Source organism: Branchiostoma belcheri, unplaced genomic scaffold (genome assembly GCF_001625305.1).
Source record: "Branchiostoma belcheri isolate BF01 breed outbred unplaced genomic scaffold, Haploidv18h27 scaffold149, whole genome shotgun sequence".
NCBI lineage: Eukaryota > Metazoa > Chordata > Leptocardii > Amphioxiformes > Branchiostomatidae > Branchiostoma > Branchiostoma belcheri.
Genome location: NW_017802924.1, coordinates 157,731 through 179,874, shown reverse-complemented (window position 1 = coordinate 179,874; position 22,144 = coordinate 157,731). Strand labels below are relative to the sequence as shown.

At 40.6% G+C, this 22,144-nt stretch overlaps 1 protein-coding gene across 1 annotated transcript in view; it reads left to right on the top strand.

Moving 5' to 3' along the window:
• Window positions 1–22,144, top strand: part of LOC109465122 — a 126,557-nt gene that overhangs the window by 15,173 nt on the left and 89,240 nt on the right. Inside the window, exons 19-44 of the mRNA XM_019762263.1 lie at window positions 427–541; window positions 1,449–1,730; window positions 2,224–2,378; window positions 3,264–3,320; window positions 4,555–4,771; window positions 5,374–5,501; window positions 6,196–6,243; window positions 6,787–6,997; window positions 7,753–7,907; window positions 8,323–8,391; window positions 9,148–9,310; window positions 9,775–9,902; window positions 10,285–10,344; window positions 10,932–11,151; window positions 11,668–11,822; window positions 12,900–12,962; window positions 13,790–14,006; window positions 14,885–15,012; window positions 15,217–15,264; window positions 15,570–15,786; window positions 16,469–16,632; window positions 17,403–17,438; window positions 17,861–18,074; window positions 18,630–18,742; window positions 19,299–19,400; window positions 19,902–20,118. Of these exons, the coding sequence (XP_019617822.1) occupies window positions 427–541; window positions 1,449–1,730; window positions 2,224–2,378; window positions 3,264–3,320; window positions 4,555–4,771; window positions 5,374–5,501; window positions 6,196–6,243; window positions 6,787–6,997; window positions 7,753–7,907; window positions 8,323–8,391; window positions 9,148–9,310; window positions 9,775–9,902; window positions 10,285–10,344; window positions 10,932–11,151; window positions 11,668–11,822; window positions 12,900–12,962; window positions 13,790–14,006; window positions 14,885–15,012; window positions 15,217–15,264; window positions 15,570–15,786; window positions 16,469–16,632; window positions 17,403–17,438; window positions 17,861–18,074; window positions 18,630–18,742; window positions 19,299–19,400; window positions 19,902–20,118 (3,682 nt within the window). The remainder of the gene's footprint in view (window positions 1–426; window positions 542–1,448; window positions 1,731–2,223; window positions 2,379–3,263; window positions 3,321–4,554; window positions 4,772–5,373; window positions 5,502–6,195; window positions 6,244–6,786; window positions 6,998–7,752; window positions 7,908–8,322; window positions 8,392–9,147; window positions 9,311–9,774; window positions 9,903–10,284; window positions 10,345–10,931; window positions 11,152–11,667; window positions 11,823–12,899; window positions 12,963–13,789; window positions 14,007–14,884; window positions 15,013–15,216; window positions 15,265–15,569; window positions 15,787–16,468; window positions 16,633–17,402; window positions 17,439–17,860; window positions 18,075–18,629; window positions 18,743–19,298; window positions 19,401–19,901; window positions 20,119–22,144) is intronic.

The window sequence follows — 22,144 nt, the reverse complement described above, 5'->3', positions numbered from 1 at the left end:
TACTCCGAAGGGCTGTTACATGTTTACCCACTATAGGACTGGTACAGAACATAGAGCAAAATTTATTAAAATTCCTGTTTGTTCTTAAAATGCCAAAGATGATAAATCTATTGTGGTTGATACATGTATATCAGAAAAGGCCTTTTTTTACAGATGATTTAGATTATGATTATAATTCCTAAACATGTTATTTGGATGTGATTCAGAATGTTTTTAGAGGCTGTCTTTCAGGCAAGTTGACTCATAGTTCAGTAGAAAGACTTAAAGACATTTTGGCAAAGAAAATTGAGCCATTTTTAGCAAAACGTTGTGCTGATCATACAATCATGTACTTGGTTTAAAGATATCTTGTACAGTTTCTACATGATTGTATATCATTGATTCCCTTGCTAATACTAATACAGTTACGGTACTGTTCCATTGTAGGTCCAGCCAACTGGACAGCATTCAATGAAACCCTGCGGAAGCTGCATCATCAGAACCCGGATATGTCCTGGAACCAAACTGACATGTCCAACCATACTGAACATTCGGAAGGCAAGTCTCATAACTATCCCACCTACCACTGACAGTTTACTATCTGTGCAACTTCACTACCAAAAATTTTTTTTCTTATTTTTCTTATTTTCTTATGTTGAGAAATATTTTCTTGCCAGGGGGATTTTCAAGAAAATTCAAGAAACATTCTTCAAAGACTTTGTATGTTGATTCTTACACAAAGAATTTTATTCCTCTTTTTTCCTAAGAAAAGAAAATATTTCTACTATCATGCTCACCAACAAGAATCTTAAGAATTTTTCTGCTATAAGAAATCTTTTCTTGTGTACAGAATGGTTTTCTTGCTCCAAGAACAGTTAGCTCTTAGTTCAGGAAATATTTTCTTGTGGACAGAATCGTTTTGCTTGCTACAGCAAGAAAAATCAAGAAACACATTCGTCAAGTGTTTCTTGAATTTTCTTGCTACGGGGATTCTTAAATTTCTTGTTCAAAGAATAATTTTCTTGCTATAAGATACATTTTCTTTGCAGAAGAAAGAAGAAAGAAAAACAAGAAAAAGCATTTTTGGTAGTGTTATTAAACACAAGTTGACCTAGAATGTGGAAGCTACACATTTATTATTGTAACATACAATCAAAACAGCATTATTCTAATTAGTCAATAGTCTTCTGTGCAGGGATAGTAATGCCTTTGTGAAACATACTATACCTGCGTGAAACACGTAATGTATCGTGCATGACACTTTGGCAGAATGTGTCATCTTTCTTTCTGACTTATTCAAGGATGACATCCCATCAACAGTTTTCAAATGTTGCATTGAACCAGTTTATTCTCTCACTGCAATGGGCAGAATTCTGATGCAACGTTGACCAAACATCCCATAAAAATGGTGTTACAGTGAAATCTGGGTTTTGCAGTATGTTCTGCAGACATGCTTTTAAAAGCTACAGTGTGTATACTATGTGTATACTGACATGTGTAGTAATTTATTTCCTTTTTTTTCCTCCAGAATTTGAGTGTGAACCGATTTACTACGACCGTTGCGGCGCCCTGCCCTATCCCCACGCCATGTTTCCTAACATCCTCGGCCTGCCGTCTCAAGACTTCAGCATGTCTATCGCATCTTCCATCTTCACCGGGATGGACCTCCTCGGACTGTCCGACTGTCACCCTCAGCTGGAGGACGTTGTCTGTTCCCTCTTCTTCCCAAACTGCACCAAGGGAGACTTCAAGTAAGACTGCAGATGGCATCCACCATCTTTGTCGGACTCAGCTACTGACGATGGCAGTCATATGACCAAGAGGTTAAAAGGGCAACAAGGGTTGTATATTGGGGTAGTCAGTGACAGCCTTGATCACGATTCAACGTTATACATTAAAATCTTCATTGTCACAGCAAAAGCATAATATAGTCTGTGACTTTCCTAAGGTTGTCTACTGCAGGAAAGACACAAGGTTGAGCCTGACTCCCAAAGATAGACCCCGCGTGGCATGCACAACCGCTAGACCAATAGGTCCCGAACCCATTGGGCTGGGTAGTTGGTGACGCCTATTTACTCACTGTTACACTACAAGCAAACAAGTGGATACAAGTAAACTGTCTTATATAAGTAGATTCTTAGTATTGGGTGATATTCCAGTGAACAACAATGAAGCACAATGATCCCATGGTGCGATCAGGCTGGCTAAAAGTGTGAGAAACGTACCATACCGTTATGATTTCAGGCTGCCGTGCAGGTCTGTGTGTCAGGAGATCATCACGTCCTGTGGAGGTCCTGTCCTGGGACTACTGGGGCTGGACCAGACCCCGCTGACCGCCACCCTGCCCTGGCTGGCCCTGGCCTGTATGGCCCTGCCTGACCACAACTGTGTAGCACCAGGTGTGTTATATATCCTTAGACTATATAATTCTCATCATTTTGTTCTCTTTCCCTCATGCTAACCCAACCCTAACCTAACCTTGCACGGCTGTGCCCCAGGACAGCGGTGTTACAGGCAACTGGTGGTGGTAGACCCATATAAAGTATACAGTGACACAGTACTGTAACACTGTGACAACATTTCATCATCATCATCATCATCATCATCTTCGATACTGCTCATCCCTCTAAAAAGAGGATTATTAGCACCTGCGCAGATTAGTGACTGTGTGCAAACAAAGGGTAGGGTAGGGATGGACGTAGACAAGTGCAAGGACAGGACAAGTGGAAATCAATGGTTCTTATATTACACATATTTACACATACATAATGTACAAGGACAGGGAGGCAGCTCAATGCAGCTCTGCTTTGAACTGGGAGATGGACTTCGCCTCTGCCACACTAGGCTCAAGTTCATTCCACTCCTTGATGGTGCGAGGGAAGAACGAGAGCCTGTAATACTTATTCTTACTCGCGATGGTCTGCAGCTTTAAAGCGTGATTAGTGCGGCGGGAGCATCGAGCTGCCGGGACAAGACACGAGGTGTGGGGGACAGAGATGGTGTTGTGCAGGACTTTAAACATTGTAGTAAGCCTGGCCATTTTACGGCGGTGTTGGAGTGATTTCCATTCCAGGTTACCTACCTGGCAATTGTTGCCCCTTTTTTTACAATCATGTACTTTCCATTGACTCTATCATTAAGAATCCCCTCCGTGGTGTCCACCAGTCTACACTGACAATTTTTGTCACATTTTTACATGGAGTCATCACTATAGACAGGTTTAACAGTATCAATGAGTTTTTCTACATTGTACATTTTGCTTATAACCTTTCCTCCTGTTTCAGCACAATACAGTGGACCACTGGCACCCCCTGTTGCGGCTGCCTTGTACAACAACACAGGCAAGTGTGGGCAAATTACATCTGGATTCACAATTTCAGACAATTGTTTGTTGGCCAGGCTCATCCTTCAATCTTGATACAGAAGTTGTTTTTTTTTTACATTTCGGCGCATGCGCGCCGAAATGTAGTAAGACGGATTCTATCCTTCTTTCTTTCTTTCTTTGGTAGTTTGGTAATACTGCAGGCCATGCAATACCTCTTAACTTCTTTCCGGTTTGTGGCATAAGCAATAGACTTGCTGCCATTTTAATCCATGTTCTTTACAAAAAGAAACTTTATGTAGTAACAGTCTCATCTACTGACATAATATTGATCGAGGTATGGTTGCATAAGTTTTTAGGCGCTAATTTATTGATCGTACCACAAATCTAAAGATGATTGCATAAATTATGTTAATGACGACAATAATGCCACCTGTCGCTAGATGTCGTTGTTGCATGTCCTGGCGAAGTTTCTCTATTATGTTTGCTACTTTTATGTTTGCCTGTTGCATTGTTCTTACTCAGGAATGTCAATACGTTTGATACTTACTCTGTTTAAAGACGGGCTTTCATGTTTCAATCATAATTCGCTCGGACCTGCCCAATTTTCTCGGATGGCTATATATATAGTATGTTGTTTAGGCGCTCCACAATGACATAATGATATAGCTCAACGAGTAGAGTTGCTAGATGAGTGGCGGTGCACGTGGCGGGGTCTAGACATTGAGAGTTCGATCCCCGGTGAGGAACTTTTTTTTTTAATTTTCTTTTTTTTTTAAATTTTTTTTTTAAATTTTCTTTTTTCTAATTTTCTTTTTTTTAATTTTTTAATTTCTTTTTAAATTTTTTTTAATGTTCTTTTTTTTTAATTTTCTTTTTTTGCGGTGCACGTGGCGGGGTTTGCACATAGCGAGTTCGATCCCCGGAGAGGAGCTTTTTTTAATTTTCTTTTTAGCAATCGCTGTTTTGCTTTTAACACTCAAAAACTAATTGTTCAAGTCCCGACGTATGAGTTTTTTAAATTTTCTTTTTAACATCCGCTGTTTTGCTTTTTTTATCAGATGTGTTTTCTTCTTTAAGTGGTCTCGTACCAATTTCATCAACTTGGGTAATATCATTTCAACAACTTCTACCTCAATAACGGCCGCAGTAAAACCTTCGTCAGCCGAAATGTCAGCTTTTTTTAAAAGCACTTGTTTAATTTGTTTTCACCATGATTGTGATGTTTGTTTGACTGTTTATATTACTTTCAGAATGTGAACCAATCAGCTACGACCGCTGCCTGGCCATGCCGTACTCCACGACCAGGTTTCCCAGCCCGTTCGATCTCCCGCTGCATGAGGCAGCGCTGGGCGCGGCGCCGGCCATATTCGGAGTTCTGGACATGCTGATGTTGTCTGCCTGTCATCCACACCTGGAGTTCCTGGTGTGCTCACTCGCCTTCCCAAAGTGTGAGGCTGACAGTATCACGTGAGTAACGGGGAGATGGCAGACTTCATCCCCCCTATGTACACATACACACTCTCGCCTTCCCAAAGTGTGAGGCTGACAGTATCACGTAGAGTAACGGAGAGATGGCAGACTTCACCCCCCCCATGTACACACACACACTCTCGCCTTCCCAAAGTGTGAGGCTGACAGTATCACGTGTGTAACGGAGAGATGGCAGACTTCACTCCATGTACAAAATGTAGTACGCTCACACACATGTACATGCACTCGCTTGCCTGCAGACTGCCAGACTAAAAGCATCTTGTGAGTAACAGAAAAATTTAACCCAATGTACAAACATACACACACATAAACACACACAATTGTACACACACAGACACTGTGATAGACACACACAAACACACACGCACGCACACACACACACACACACACACACACACACACACAAACACACACACAGATTGACACACAGACAAGCCTAGTTGGCAACCTGAGAAAAAAGTTACAGTATTTAATTTTCTGAATAGCCCCATGTTTTTCATGATCAGTTTTTATATACAGTGACCCCCTTTTCCACAGGCCCAGCACCAGACTGACCAAGTTTCCTTGTGTTTGTTCAGTCTGCCCTGCCGTTCCCTGTGTGAGGAGATAGTAGGTACATGTGGGATGTCCCTGCTGGCTGAGATGGGGATGGAGTGGGTCATTCTGGGCTGTTCTGTACTGCCGAACAAGGACTGCATCAAACCTGGTCAGTTCATACATTGTATACTATCATGAAAGTTCATCTTTGTTGGCAGTTACATATTTCAAATTAAAACTTTGGTCCAACACAAAAAAAAATTTACTGCGACGGGGACCAATATCGTCTACCAGATACCTTTGACCCAGTGTTGACGTCACACTTCAAAGAAGCCACGTGACAAGCTTCACTGGATCAGTCTACTGAGGAAGACCAGAGTGACTGGTCAAAAGCTCTAGGTGAGAGAATTTTTTTTTGTGTTGGACCAAAAGTTTTAATTTTAAACACTGGTTAGTTCATTGTCTCTGTAACAAGGCATCATGCCAACTGTCCAGCCTAATTGGTTGTGGGTTGAGACACCACGTTCAGAGCGGGTTTGATCCCTTTCTCTGGTGTTACATCAGATTGTGTATATTACAGGTAGCCACATTCCATACGAGTTATTGCTGTTTTTGTTTACATCATGAACATGTAAATTATTTGAAGGCATTTGGAAATTATCAGTAGGCAAACCACCCAACTGTAGCCCACGTTTTGCCTACCAGTCATTCACAAATTGATTACCAGTAAACAAATAAATGATTTATTTGGGATGCATGGTTGTGTAAAGAGCTCAAGCTGATTACAAAGATGGCAATCACTGTTTCTTTTGATAAATATTATAAGATGTTATAATGTCATTCATGTTTGTAATATTTTCCAGACAAATACACAGGGTCAGCTCAGCTCAACATGACACTGACTGGTGCAGGTGAGTTTGAAATAAATGCTTTATGATGCATGGTTGCCACAAACTTCAGATCTATAATACAAAATTCAATACAACCCGAAAGCCTTTAAAACTAACGTTCATGTGACTGCCATGTCCTATACATGTACCTCCCATTAACTAAGTTCAGTGCCCTGAAGAGGGCTTCTCAATCAATAGCAGGGCTCAAAATTCATTTGGAATAGGTGCACTGGTGCAACCAAATTTTTGTGTGCACCATATAGAATAAAATGGGTAGAATGTCAGCAAAAAATTATTGTTTCATTTCACAATCTTAAGAAAAGTAGTACAAGTCTTTAGAATGATTTGAAACTAAGATTTTTCTGACACTGACATAGAATATGCTGTACATGTATACTACAAAACTATACATTTAACATCTTGACATACGTAAACCCATGAAAATATTTGGGTGCACCAGTGCAAAAAAAATTGGGTGCACAGCTCCAAATTTGGGTGCACGATTTTGAGCCCTGAATGGCCTTGCATTGAAATCATTTTTCAAATATCCACCCGTCCCCCCAGAGTGTCAGCCCGTGCGACACCCCCGTTGCTCACCGATGGACTACCCCTACACCTACGCGGCCTTCGGACTGCCGAGTCACGAATTCCCCCTCGCCATCGCCTCCGCCATCTTCACAGGCATGGACCTGCTCGGCCTGTCTGGTTGTCATGGGAATCTGGATGATGTCATCTGTACGCTCTTCTTCCCCAACTGCTCTGCTGATTGGTTCAAGTGAGTTGCCATGGCAACTATTATTTTGTCAACAACCTTTAGGAATTTCAGCACACCTCTACATGTTGCTGTTTGAAGATCATGTTTGTTTATTTGTTTGTTTATTTTGATGTTTTTCCAGATTCTGCCACAGGTCGTTGTTTTCCTCCAGACTTCCATGCAGGTTGCTTTAGAAGATCATGTTTGTTTATTTGTTTGATTATTTTGTTGTTTCCCCCAGACTGCCTTGCAGGTTCATGTGTGAGAAAATTTTGCTGTCTATTTGTTTGTTTATTTTCAATTGTTGCTGTTCCCCCAGATTGTCCTGCAGGTCAGTGTGTGAGGAGATGCTGAGTACCTGTGAGGTGCCTGTGCCATAGTGTTTATTTCTTTGTTTAATGTATTGTCGTTGTTCCCCCAGATTGCCCTGCAGGTCAGTGTGTGAGGAGATAATGCGTACATGTGAGGTGCCTGTGCCATAGTGTTTATTTCTTTGTTTGTTTAATATATTGTCGTTGTTCCCCCAGATTGCTGTGCAGGTCAGTACGTGAGGAGATAGTGAGCACCTGTGGGTGCTTGTGTGAGAGCATGTTGTTTAGTTGTCTGTTTGTATTGTTTATTTATTGACAATGTGTTTTTGCTGTTGTTCCCCCAGATTGCCCTGCAGGTCAGTATGTGAGAAGATAGTGAGCACCTGTGGGTGCCTGTGTGAGAGCATGTTGTTTAGTTGTCTGTTTGAATGTTTATTTATTGTATTTTTGCTGTTGTTCCCCCAGATTGCCCTGCAGGTCAGTGTGTGAGGAGATAGTGAGTACCTGTGGAGTACCTGTACTGGGACTGTTGGGGCTGGACCAATCACCGCTGGCTGCTGTTCTCCCCTTCCTCGCCACTGTCTGCTCAGCTCTGCCAGATGAGGACTGTGTCGCTTCTGGTTTGTTTGTTTGTTTGTTTGGGCCTTTGTTTATTTGTTTTTATCAAGTTGGCCTGCTGGCTACTTTTTGAGTAGGTGCACAAGTGAAGTGCTTGGGGTTATATAATATTAAGTATAACAAAGTACAGGTTACATGATTAAGATATTTTGTTTAACTATGTTTTACATATAGGGTCAATTTTTCAGAAACAGTAAAAAGTCAAATGTACAAGGTCCAATGATTTTAAAAAGCGCATTTTTCATTCCCTGCTGTAACTAAAGGTAGATTTAGTATTACATGTTATTTTCAATGTAGATGCAATAAATGCTAATACATTGTACGTATTGCATGTCATACAATTATTGTGCAATGAAGCTTATAATAATATATGATAATATAATGAGACATCTAATATCATGATGATTATATTTACAGATGTATCAAATGATCCCAGTGCTCCCTCTGCTGAAATGATACTAATGATGAGTCTGTATAACGGCACAGGTGAGAACATTGTTCTTCCTTATTAATAAGCTTTGTCACACCTGCTGGAAACAACTCCTTAATTCTACTGCTGCTGCTTTTTTAAGTCTTCAAAGTACCCATGCAAAGCAGAACCTGATGTAATTATATCATTGATTGTTATCATTTCAATCTTAATATCAATTTTACACAAAAAGCGATTTCAGTGCACAGTGAACCAGCAACACCAGTCCTAGCTTCGCTGATATGATGGGAACCAGTCATTTTAACCCTGATAAAGATGACAGACGGTCATTGAAACGTTGCCTCTTCTAAACAAGTCGTTGTGAATAAAGTCTTTGAAATTCAACTTCAGTCTTTGTCAAGGAATAAGCAATCCACTTTTGTGGTGTCAGCTTATGCTGAGTAGTGGATCATAAGTTGCAGAAAGTTTGTGGCGCCCCCTGTCTCTGTTGAGGGATAGTTGCAATGCCCTGATCTTTTTACTATCATCATGAAAGTAACTGTTCATCTGACAGTGTGTACTAGCTACTAGGTAGTTTCATGTTTAAGTGAAAAGTTTTAATCCAACACAAAGAAATTCTCTTACCTAGAGCTTTCGACCAGTCACTCTGGTCTTCCTCAGTAGACTGACCCAGTAAGACTTGTCACGTGGCTTCTTTGAAGTGTGACGTCAAGACTGGGTCAAAGGTATCTGGTAGACAATGTTGGCCCCGTCACGGTTGAGTGAAGGGTGATGGGTCATGATTTTTTGTCTCCCTGTTTTTGTTTTTCCAGAATGTGAGCCCGTCCCCAACGATCGCTGTGCGGCCATGTACTCCCAGACACGGTTTATAAACGACATTGACCGCGGTCTGTCTGCCACGCTGGCGCCGGCACTGTTCGGTACGCTGGATCTACTGATGATGACAGACTGCCACCCCTACATGGACCTCTTCATGTGTGCACTCGTGTTTCCAGATTGTAAGCCTCAAGGGGTCAAGTAAGTTCTTGTTTGTTTGTTTGTTTGTTCCCTGAGTGTTCATGCTTGTACACAGACTTCAGTCGTAATTTTCCTGTTTAAAATTAAAACTTTTAATCCAATACAAGAAGTTCTCTCACCTAGTATATAAGTTATAATATAATTCTATATTATATATATAGAAAGAGCTTTCAACCAGTCACTCTGGTCTTCCTCAGTCGACTGACCCAGGGTCAAAGGTATAATGTACTTGACAATGTGTATCTGGTAGATGACGTCAGCCCTTGTCTATTTCTAATCATTACATTAATTCTATGTTATATTATTTTCTTAATTATGTATACTTTTTCATCTATTATTAGGCTCCCTTGGGAATCAGCCTTTTTCGGCCTATGAGTTCCAAAGATCATGTTTTATTGATTTTTTTATCACCGTTTCCCCAGGCTGCCGTGTGCATCGTTCTGTCAGGAGATCCTGTCCTCCTGTGTGAGTCAGGCGCTGAACTCCACAGAACTGGAGTTTCTCATGTTTGCCTGCTATGCACTGCCTGAACAGGACTGCATCTCACCATGTAAGTGATACAGACTTCTTGTTGTTGTTTTTTTTGTCTCCTTTATTACAATGTCCATTAGTGCGATTTAATATTCTGGTGATGATGTTGATGTGGGTAATATGAGACAGGGTTCACCAGGCCTCCATCCGGGTGATTTGAAGTGAATGACCAACCTTAGTTATTCAGCTAATACTGGACCATTGCAAACCGAGGCATGCTCCTAATCTTGTTCAAAAGGTGTGGTGGGTTCTTTACCATTGCCCAGGTTGTGGTTCTTCCCAAACATGAATGAAACTTTGAAAGACAGCCTGAACTTAAAACCAATGGGAAATGATGATGATCCACTTTTGTTTCTTCTTTTTTGTTAAAATGGTAATTTCTCTTTTTATCCTTTTTGCAGACCAGCCCATGTATAACCAGACATCAGGGAGCAGGATGGCAGTCCCACAAAACAGCTCAGGTATAGAGCAATATATATGGAAAACAAGAAATGATTTTGGCTTGAAAGTTTAACTGTGTCTTTTAAAGTCAAACTTTCAAGCTAAAATCATTGCTAAAATCAAGTAAAATTGTTGGTAGAAGCTGTTATGAAACAACGCCAAAAAAGCCAAGTCACTTGAGCAAAATCGTTGTCCAGTTGCTTGTCAATGAGTAACTGTTTATTTTTTGGCATGTATAGCTTATTACCTGCCAGTGGATGTCTAACCTTCACTGAGGCACATGATACACATGATTATGATACGCATGAAGATTGAACTGTAATTTCAAACACAAAAACTGACAATGTTACAGAAGCAGAGGATAATGTTCATTTCTTCACAAAGACTTGAAACAGCTAGTACTTAGTTGTACAGTTGAAAATTCCGTCATTAAGTCCAACTTATAATCATTATGTTGGAAATTACAGTTCAAAGTTGATTCACAAGAGGATTTAACTTGACCTTACCCTTGATGGAAGCTGTAGACCATCTACTACAATACAAAAAGAGCTCAGGACCCTTTATATATAATAATCATTGGCTTGATGTACTGTTCCCCCTTTCACAGAATGCCATCCAATCCGGTTCAGCCAGTGCTCAGCCGGTCTCCCGTACTCCCACACCCGCTTCCCAAACCTGCTCATGCAGCCTAACCAGGAGTTTGCCGGGGCCACGGCGGCCGTTGTGTTCTCTGTACTGGACATGCTGGGTCTGTCACACTGTCACCCTGACCTGGAGTCTGTCATCTGTGCACTGATGTTTCCTACATGTCAACCTGAGGGGACGATGTAAGTATACCTTTTGTTTGTTTGTTTGTTTGTTTGTGTTCTCTGTACTGGACATACTCCACCTGTCACACTGTCACCCTGACCTGGAGTCTGTCATCTGTGCACTGATGTTTCCTACATGTCAACCTGAGGGGACGATGTAAGTATACCTTTTGTTTGTTTGTTTGTTTGTTTGTGTTCTCTGTACTGGACATGCTTCACCTGTCACACTGTCACCCTGACCTGGAGTCTGTCATCTGTGCACTGATGTTTCCTACATGTCAACCTGAGGGGACGATGTAAGTATACCTTTTGTTTGTTTGTTTGTTTGTTTGTGTTCTCTTTGAAAAAATATCATTTTTTGGGGAACTTTTAGTAAAATCTTGAAGAGATTATGGTAACTGTCTCTAAAATCTTGACTGTTTTTTTTTTCAGTTTTATAATCATGAGTCTTTTTAAAGGATGAAATGTTTTTATTACCAAAGTTTCCTCGAAGAAATAAAATGTTGATAAAGCTCCCTCTATCATGATTTCTAGGCTGCCATGCCGTTCCCTGTGTGAAGAAGTCATCATGTCCTGTGGAGTCCCAGTGTTAGGACTGGTGGGACTGGATAACACCCCCCTCCCCACTGTCCTGCCATGGGTAGCCATGGTCTGTCTCCCCCTGCCTGAAGACAACTGCATCACTCCTAGTCAGTCAACTTTAAACTCACATTATATCATCATCACTTTTATAATGAATTTATTAAGGATTGTTGACTTTTATTTTCATTTTTGTCGTACTGGACTATTATTTGTAATCAGTAATTGTGTAACGTACATTTTGTAGATATCTATAAGAATATTAGTAAGCAATTAAAAATGATCAGACTTTTTTTCTACATCCTTTCCCTCTTCGAAATTGAATGAAATATTGTAGGAGGATGTAAGATTAGTTAAAGTTGGTTTATCGGAAGATTTAAGGGATGCAAATTTCTCTTAACGGTGCACACCCCAGTTCTTCTGCGACCGGGGTCCGTGGTAGTCCGTTGTAAAAAAGTGACGAAAGGGTTTTGAGGGTCCAAGTTTGAGGTGACATTTCTCATAAACTGCCATGAAATATCACTAAACATTGACATGGCTGAAGAGTGTAAGAAATGGTGATTTCGGGGTGAAAATGCATTAATGTCTTTTGGCTCCAAACCTTACTTCCGGGTATCCTTGCGTACCAAGTGTAATCCGCCCGTTTGACCTAGATTTCGCTCTGCGCCTTCCTAAGAGTGAATTTGCAACCCCTCGCGCCGTGGACAGTTAAAAAAAATTACAGTACTAGGATTTTCTTTATAATTTACTCGGGTATAGTCAAGGCTTGGGTCTTTCTGCCAGAATCAGTCATTTCTGCCGTAAAATTTTTTTCTATGGGATTATCCTACGCGAAAATTTGCAATTTTGGAGTGAAAATAATGTTTTTTCTGTTGATTTTACCAAACTTAAAAAGGTTGAAGAAACCAAACTCAGCTGGTCTTGTAGCTGAAGAGATATCCTTTCGTCTCATATACAGTTATTCTCCTTCCAAATTATTCCACGGCAGAGACGGTCACTAGATTTGAGGCAGCTTCAAATAGAAATGCCAAATAAACTGGGGTGTGCCCCCTTAACTATTGACAAGTATTAAGCTACTATCTAAGGTGAATACAGGACATTTATGCACCTGATAAAACATAAAAATGTAGGACAGATGCAATAAAAATTTTCATGCCTAAAATTAACTTCTTTTTACCATTCTTCAGCTTCCCCTACAAGCCCACCAGCCATGGCCCCAGGACTGGGACCTATCCTGTATAATAACACAGGTCAGTGCAAACTTGTGGATAGTCGTCACTCTAGGAAGTTCAACATGCTTATGTCAACTTTGGGAAAATAGTCCAAAGGACTACCAAAATTATAATATAAATTATTATATAGCCTACATACTATAATAATTATTATAGTAACTTGCTCATTGTGCTGAAGTTGTGCAGGTTTCTGCATGGGATATGTATGTCAACATGCCTAAAACATTACCTCCACACCAGGAGGTAACTACATTAAATTTTGTAGTAGTGTATGACTGATGGTATGGTGATGTCCTTGGTGCTGAATCATTTGTTGGTAACATCCTATGTAAGGCCATACCAATTTAATTTGTTGCTTCTTGGATTTTTTTTTTTTTAATGGAGCGACGGGGCAAAAAAAAAACAGGCCAAGGCACCCCATGGAAGCCGGAAATGTTACAATATGAGCCATGAAGTCAACATACCAGGCTGGCTTATAATGAAAACAATAGATTTTGAACAAATCCGAGAAACAACAAATTAAATTGGTGTGGCCTAACATATCAATGCATATGACTAAGTACAAATGTACACAACTTGGTGTCTTTTGATTTCTAGCCATCTTTTTTGCAGATCCTGTTTTCTACAGATCTAGAGTATATAGTTATTTATCAATACATACATTCATATCCAGGCTTTGATTATTGGCTAGACTAGAGTCTACAAAAGAATGTATTGAATATTAATAATAATAGTTCCAAAAATGCTTGAAGATTGAATCCCTTTAAGTTTAATATTTCTCTTTAATTTCTACTCAACATAATATTAAACTCTGGATGTTAATTTTGATTATCTTTCTTTCCCAGAATGTGTTGATGTTCCATATGAACGCTGCTCTGCCCTGCCGTACTCAAAGACCAGGTTCCCGAGCATGCTGGGAGATTTCGGACCGCAGCTGGCGTACGGCGTGGTTCCTAACGTGTTTGGGGTCATCGACCTTCTGCAGATGTCTCACTGCCATCCTCATCTCGATGTCTTCATCTGCTCCTTGGCTTTTCCCGAGTGTTCTCCTCAAGGAGTCAAGTAAGGCATCCAGTGCAGTTTGTAGGGCTTGGACACCCGACTTTTAAAGTCTATATTCTAGTCATTTAATATGTACATACTAAGTTGAAACCACACTATCTCAATGTATGCTGGAGCAAAAATTCCAAAATTCTGACAGAAACCGTTTACTGGAAGGGCCCTGGGATTTTTTTCAGGGTACCACCCAGAAAATAAAGGACTCATCTTGGGGCTTGTTTCTGCAGTTTTAAATGCCCATTAAGTATGAAATGCTGAATTTAAATGTGCTAATGTGAAGCAGTATGTGGCAATATCACAAAGATCATCTTATTCAGAATATTTCCAGTTTTGCTGTGAAAAATCGTATTAAATGCCTTTAAAGGCATCCACTGCAGTTTTAGGGTGGCAATTGCTAAACAAAATTATTCTGCATATAAGGAAATCTGTCTTTTAGCATATTTCAGCCATCATTTCATACTTGGAGTGTTTGAAATACTAGTAGCCCCAAAAGAAGCTATGAGAGAAGTCTCCTAATTTTTTGGGTACTTCCCATTTATAAACAGCTAGAACTTGAGCCTATGATTCAAAACAAGCAACCGTTTTCTGTCAGCAACATTGAAGTTTTACCTCACAGATACATGTATGAGTATGCTTTGGGATAGGGATGTTTTAACTTAGGTTAAAAGAATAATCAGAAAACGATGTATTCTTGGTCAATCTGTACCCACATGTAGTCTATGAAACTAGTTTAAATACGGTAACCATTATCAAGCCACTTGTCCTCTGCCCTCCCCCCCCCCTCCGCTTTTGCCATTTGCCTCAGACCATGAAATTTTTCCTCCATGAAGACAAAGTGAATTTAAGTACTAATTTATGTTTTTTACTTCATGTTTCCCCAGGCTGCCGTGTGCATCGTTCTGTCAGGAGATCCTGTCCTCCTGTGTGAGTCAGGCGCTGAACTCCACAGAACTGGAGTTTCTCATGTTTGCCTGCTTCGCACTGCCGCAGGACAACTGCATAGCAGCTCGTACGTTTGGTTTACATCATTTCAGTTTCTTTATCTCCATTTGAACATTACAAGGTATAGATATAGTGGATGATACAGAAAAGTGATAGCAGTAAAATAGAACATTATTTAAACATTCAACTAAATGGCTGATAGAGCTTGTTTCTTTCAATTGTTGATTAATTTCACATTTACTAACTTTGTTCTTTGAAATTTTTTTTGCAGCTTCCCAGGAAGAACCAATGAGGGAAGCTGCTTCATATAACAGCACAGGTAACTCTTGTTTAAGAGAACTTTGTGTTTGTACATGAAAAGGGGGAGGGGGGGGTAACAGCAGAGTGAGTTGAAGGTCAAAGTGGAGGTCAAAATGGTCTCCCTGTAGGTCAGGAAGAAGTGACAGTAGAATATGTGCAGAATCAATGATAAATAAAACAATCAAGAAATTCACAACTCTAAATACTAAGCATACTGCAAACATCTTTGATTTCCTTTCTGCAAACAACTTCTGTGCTCTTTGTGTTGAAACAAAAGTTTTACCTTTAAACATCTTTCATTTATTTCCTGTTTTGTTGTTGCAGAGTGCCAGCCTCTTCGTTACAACCGTTGTTCATCACTGCCCTACTCCAACACCCAGTTCCCAAACCTGGTCATGCAGCCAAACCAGGGCTTTGCCATCGCCTCTGCTCATGGTGTCTTATCGATGCTGGACATGGTCGGGATGACGCAGTGTCACCCTCACCTGGAGACCATCGCCTGTTCAATGTTCTTCTCTCCCTGTCACCCGCAGGGTTTCATGTGAGTGCTAGTTTCTGACAAAAATGCCCCTGCAGTTCCAGAGAGCAATACTAGGGGGCCCAAACCTTTGCCAGTGTCACAGTTCTCTGCTCTTCTCTCTGCAGCTGTGAGCTGCAGGGTTTCATGTGAGTGCTAGACTCTGACAAAAATGCCCCTGCAGTTCCAAAAATCTTTGCTAGGGGCCCAAACCTTTTCCAGGGCCACTATCACCTCTCCTCTCTGTTTTTCTCCACCTGAACCACAAGGTTTTATATGGGTGAAAGTTGCAAGTCTCCAACAAAAATGCCCTAGGATTGCAGTACAAAAATCTTTGCTAACCTTTCTCAGTGCACCCACATCTGGAGGCCTGTGACTATTTGTTGGTCTTCCCCTGTGAAATACAGGGTTTCATGTAAGTGTACCATCAAACAAGATTCCCACAAAAATGCCCCTGCAGTTCCAAAATTCTCTGCAAGGGGGCCCAAACCTACATTATATACCACATTTTGTCTTTCAAGTCTTGCAAATCTGAAAGATTCATATTGTATATCATATGAGTACTATTAGACTTTAGACTAGTAGCATATTGATTAAACTCAATAACAAAACTTCATCCAGTTGACAAGTTTATAGGAAAATAAGCATCAAGGGTAGAAGAAGTGTAACAGTTTTAGATGATGATATTTCTTCTCTTTTCCGTCAGGTTTCCGTGCCGCTCGTTGTGTGAGGAGATCGTGACGTCCTGCGGAGGGGCCGTACTCGGTCTGGTGGGTCTGGAAGAGTCGCCGCTCGTAGAGGCTTTGCCGTGGTTGGCTGTCGTCTGTAACGCTCTGCCGGACACAAACTGCATCAGTGGAGGTTCTTCAGGTTAGGACCACACTAAGACCACACCAATTTAATTTGCTACATGTAGGTCTCAGGTTTTTTCAGAAAATATATGAAGTAACAAGGCAAAAATAAAATAAAATAAAGACACTAGGCATCCTATCATAACCCCAAATGCTACGATAGGAGCCATGAAGTCAATACAAAAGGCAGGGTCAACATTTAAACAATGAATTTTGAACTTTGAATCAAACCAATGCATTGATAGATGGAAGAACTGTAACAACTAGGAAGAAAAGGACTTTCCTTAACTGTTGGGGCAAAATATGAGCAATTTTGAGTTGATTCAGAACCAATTTTTTTTTTCAAATCAGAAAAAAAAGAAGAGGCAAATCCGAGAACTAACAAATTAAATTGGTGTGGCCCTATACACTTTAAGAAGTCTTCACATGAAAATCGCTTTGAAGAAACTATCTTCTAGCATGCATAGTCCTGAGGTTAGCAACCCTGCCTCTGGATTAAGAGCTTGGGAGTTTGAATCCCGTCTTTTGTCGTTCACCTGTCATGTACGCTACTGTAAAGAGTTGCAATCCTAAGGATGGGGTGTTAAGTTGTGGTCTACTGTTTATTGTTTTTTTTTTTTGAGACAGAGGAAGACAAAGAATACCACTTTTTTTTGATGTGCAAGTTTTCAGAATCTGATGTTAAGAGAGGGGTAGTTTTTTAACTGTGAACATGTGAAAGTTAGTGTAGAGTTTGGGGCCTTGACATAAAGACTTCATATTTCAATCTGTCTGATTGCTCTATTCCAGGTGGGCCTGGCCAGGCAAAACCACACAACCACACTGGTAAGAGCTCAGTAGTAAATCTCTGGAAATTTCCGTTTAATTAATTGCATAGTCAACAGAAAATAAGCTGCAAACTGCAAGTTTGGTTTGTAATTTCAAAAGAAATAAGCTAAAAATATTAAAATTAATTACACATCCTCTGTCACATATACATTCATTTTGTTCTAAGTAGACTCGGAGAATAACAACATAAGTAATTTATTAAAAGTAGAACTTTCTGTTAGCACATGGTTTTATACCAATCTTTAATACAAATCTGTACCAGCCATCGGACATGAAGTTGCAATAAAGAACTATACATGTATACATGCATATAATAAAAAATAAAATAAAATAACATATTATTACTTAATAGTGGCCTAACAGTTAATATACAGATGATTTGATATTTGAACTAATTTTGTATTTCTTTTCTGTTCCAGCCTGTGAACCAGTTCAGTATGACCGTTGTATGGTGCCAGACGCCCAGACGATCTTCCCAAATTTCTTTGCACTGCCGAGTCAAAACTTTGCCCTGGTCGTCACACCTGCCGTCATGGGCCTCCTGGACATTCTGCAGGTGTCCAGGTGTCACCCGCACCTGGATAAACTCCTCTGTTCTCTGTCATTCAAGCAGTGTACACCTGATGGAGTCAGGTAAGGACCTTAAGCAAAAAGAAAAGAGTTACTAAATAATTAAGCCAAAAAAATACCTTGCCCAAAAAATGCCTGGTGCACATCGTTTTTTCTTCCAAAGCAACCTTATTAAAGTTTGGATATGGCAGCCCGGATTTTTTGTGGTAGATCCAAGTTGAGTTCCATCTTTAACCATTAATACTGTCTTTGAAATGGGGGCAATATGTATTTCAAGTTAAAACAGTTACTGTTATTCTCACATAGAGCTTTCGAACTGTCACTCTTCAATAAACCGATCAGGTGAGACTTGTCACTACATGGCTTACATCAGAGCCCATCACACGTTGGGGGCTGACATCGTCTACCAGATACTTTTGACCCAGTGTTGACGTCACACTTCAAAGAAGCCATGTTACAAGTCTTACTGGGTCAGTCTATTGAAGATGACCAGAGTGACTGGTTGAAAGCTCTAGGTGAGAACAATCTCGTGTTGCCACAAAAATGTTAGCTTTGAACATCTAACTACCATCACAGACGAACTTTCATGATAGTGAGACAAAATATGTTCTTTTCTAGGATGCCTTGCCGCTCGTTCTGTCAGGAGGTGATTGTGACCTGTGGAGGACCTGAGCTGGAGTTCCTGTCCATAGTCTGTCACGTTTTTCCAGACAATAACTGTTACACTCCTGGTTAGTTAACTTTGTTAACAAAATCGTTAACTCATTCAATGTTCCAAGACAATGTCTGTTATGCTCCTGGTTAATTGACTTTGTTAGCAAAACCATTAACTCATTCAATGTTCCAAACAATGTTTGTTATGCTTCTCGTTAGTTAACTTTGTCAGCAAAATCATGAACTCATTCAACATTCCAAGTTACAGCACCAAGGACGGGCCCCATTACTAGAAACAAACTAATTAAAAAAAACCTAACAGAACTGACTATGATAAACTGTTACAGCTGCATAATATACAGTTTGATATTTAATTTAATAATATTAGATTCTTGTACAAAATCAATGTAAATAATGATATGTTGAAAGAAATATTAATAGAAACTAGGAAAATGCCAACAATTCACTATAATAATTACATTTTGCAGGTCCTATGACTTCTTTTAAAATACTGAATGTAAATGTTCTATATGATGTACAGAGAAAAAAACACAATACATACTGCATTATTGAAAAGACAGGCAAGTTAGAAACTTTGTATTTACTTTTGCTGACTGCTACTCTTCTTTTTAGCTCCATACAACATGTCTGCTCTACCGGACATGTCTTCTGGACCGGATATGTCTGGTCTACACAACATGTCTGCACATGGCAACCGGACTGGACCTCATGACAGTATGTGGTCAGGTAAGTGTGTAACTATTACTAACACTTTGTGGTTAGGGTTGTCGACCTGATGAAGGTTCAGGGTTCGAATCCTTAGTAGGCCCCACTGTTGTGTCCTTGGAAAACTACCTGACACGTTTGATCAAATGCTGACATCACGTATTCGTAATGTTTTGTGTAACTAAGGTGACATATCTTTAACTCTTGTGGGTTTACATTTAGAAGTAAATGGTCATTACTTATCCTGATGAAGGAAACAGTGGTTGTTAAAAATTTGATCCTTGTGTACCCTTGTGTTGGAATGTAGTTCAGCATCGTACTATGATTACGACCAACACAGATGAACATTCAAATGTAATCCTAGCTTTCAGTTACCACCTTTTAAAATAAACAGCCAGTGTTGATGAAAGTCTGAAACATTGATGGGTAACCAACCTGAGAGGAACGAGTTTTGAATCCTACATTATCATTAAACAGGATCTGATACAAACTGCTTGTTTTTTTCCCCAGTTTGTGAGCCAATTCGGCACAGTCGCTGCTCTGCCCTGCCGTACTCCCGCGCACAGTTCCCAAACGCACTGGGCTTCCCTGTACAGGAGTTCTCCCTGTCTGTAGTGCAGGCTGTGTTCGAGGTGCTGGACCTGCTCCAGATGTCCCACTGTCATCCTGACATCGACTCTCTGGTCTGTTCTCTCTTCTTCCCAGAGTGCTCACAAGGCAATGCTAGGTGAGTCATAAATGGAAGCATGTTCAGCTCAGAACCAAGAGGTCCTGTGTTCAAATCCTACCATGTCATAGATCTTATGCCTTGGTTACAGAACTTTCTTCACAAATTAGTACCTTAGGGACCAAAAACGCTATTTTAACGCTAACGGACAAATGCGATTCTGTAACAAAGGAGGCGTTTCAGTAGCGTTCCAGTGGCGATTAGCCCTCCCGAGAAGCGATACAGTTGCGATACAGTAGCGTTCTTGTTGCGTACTTATTACGAACTTTTCTTCGCACCTAAGGTTGAGACTACCCACAGAGACTATCCATTGTTTTTAACAATTAGTGCTTAAGAACCAATTAGCGTCTATTTGATAATTAATTGAGTCCCGCCCAGAGGACGGCCGCTCAGTTCGTCGCGCTGTGCACGCTTCCAGTCCTCGTCTGAACAGCCCGCGGCGCCGCTTTTCTTTGTTCCAACTTTGAAAGCTCCTTGGTCTGACAGTCCTGCTTACTTTACCGACGTCCAACTTATGTTAACCCACAAAACAGAACGTGTATACGCCACTAATTTTGTCGGTAAAACAACTGACGATCGGTCATCAGTTATTCTCGGTTCAAAGTCATTTTTTTAAATGTAAACTGCGGTCAAATTTTCGTATTTACGCGGCATCTAGAGCCTTGCTTCGCCAAGCGTCCATAAATTTGTCTGCATGTCCCATTGTCATGGGGTGGTGCATCGTCAAAATACGGACTCCTCAAAGGTCTAAATTAAAACAAACTAGATAGAAATATTAGCGGTTGCTAATATAGACAGGTTCGCGTTGTAGTGTAAGCTAAATCGGCTAAGATTGCACAACGGACGTGCCCCATGACCTTCGACCTTTTGGGGGTCATGCAGGCGTCAACAGCGCCCTCCCCACGCCTCGCCCGTCCGTTTTCGTGGGCAAATTTCTGCTTTTTTTTAGAGATTTCGGGACCTAAAAACTCACACCAGGGGTAGAAATAAGCCACATACGTTATTTTCATGGTAAACATCGCTAAAATGGACCAGCTATATCACACCGAACGGCTTGTTACACTCAATCTTTGCACATTTGATTGCAGGAGTTGTTTAAAGTTGAACACACCACAGCTTCAAGGCCACATACTCGCCGCACATATTCCTGTTTACCTGAGGGAGTATCGGTGTATGTAGCGCCACAAGCTGTGTCCTTGAGAGTGCTCAGACTGCCAACTTTGGCCTGAGGTTATGGCGAAGGGAAATGAGGTCACGGAGAACAGAACAGATTCGGTGGCACTGCGTTTTCCCTGTTTAGACGGGAATACGAAGTGATACAGAAAATGTGCTGTGTCTCAGCCCTTTCAATGCAGGATGATTTGTTTGAAAAATCTCCGAGAGAGGATAACTAAACAACCATTTGACGGGTCGTCGTGATTTTTTGTATGTAGGTAGCTTAAGTGATGCTTGACACAATTAAACTACAATTATGCAAATCAGGATCTAACTTTCATAATTAATGTGGACATTCTATAAATCTGCTTTATTCCATATTAGGGCTATGAAACACTTGTGACATACTAGTATGTAATTGAAAGCGACAAAATCATTGGCAGATATTGATTATGTAAATGAAGACGTAATTTGCATAATTAATGGAAAATTGGTACAATTTTATGTTGGTAACTGCTGGAGACATAAATCGTCCGTCTTTGCTCTCTTCCAAGGAATACCACTATCACTTGCCTTAATGCATATTTGTTAAGTGAATGCGTGGAAGCTGTAAGTATAAGGTATGGAGAAGTACAACAATCATCCTCAGGTAAAGTGAAACATGGTGCTTAAGCTTTTCAAGTCAAGTATACATTGCGAACTTCGTCTTCACTTCGCGCGCTGATAGTGATACGCAAACCCCCTAGGTCCGCTGCGCTGGTACAATCGGCCTGTTCTTCTAGTACTGCATGGGTGCCATCTCTTCTGTAACGGGGTGGTTCAGGGTTAAGTGCACTCGGGGATCCCGTTACAACACGAATGGCACCTATTT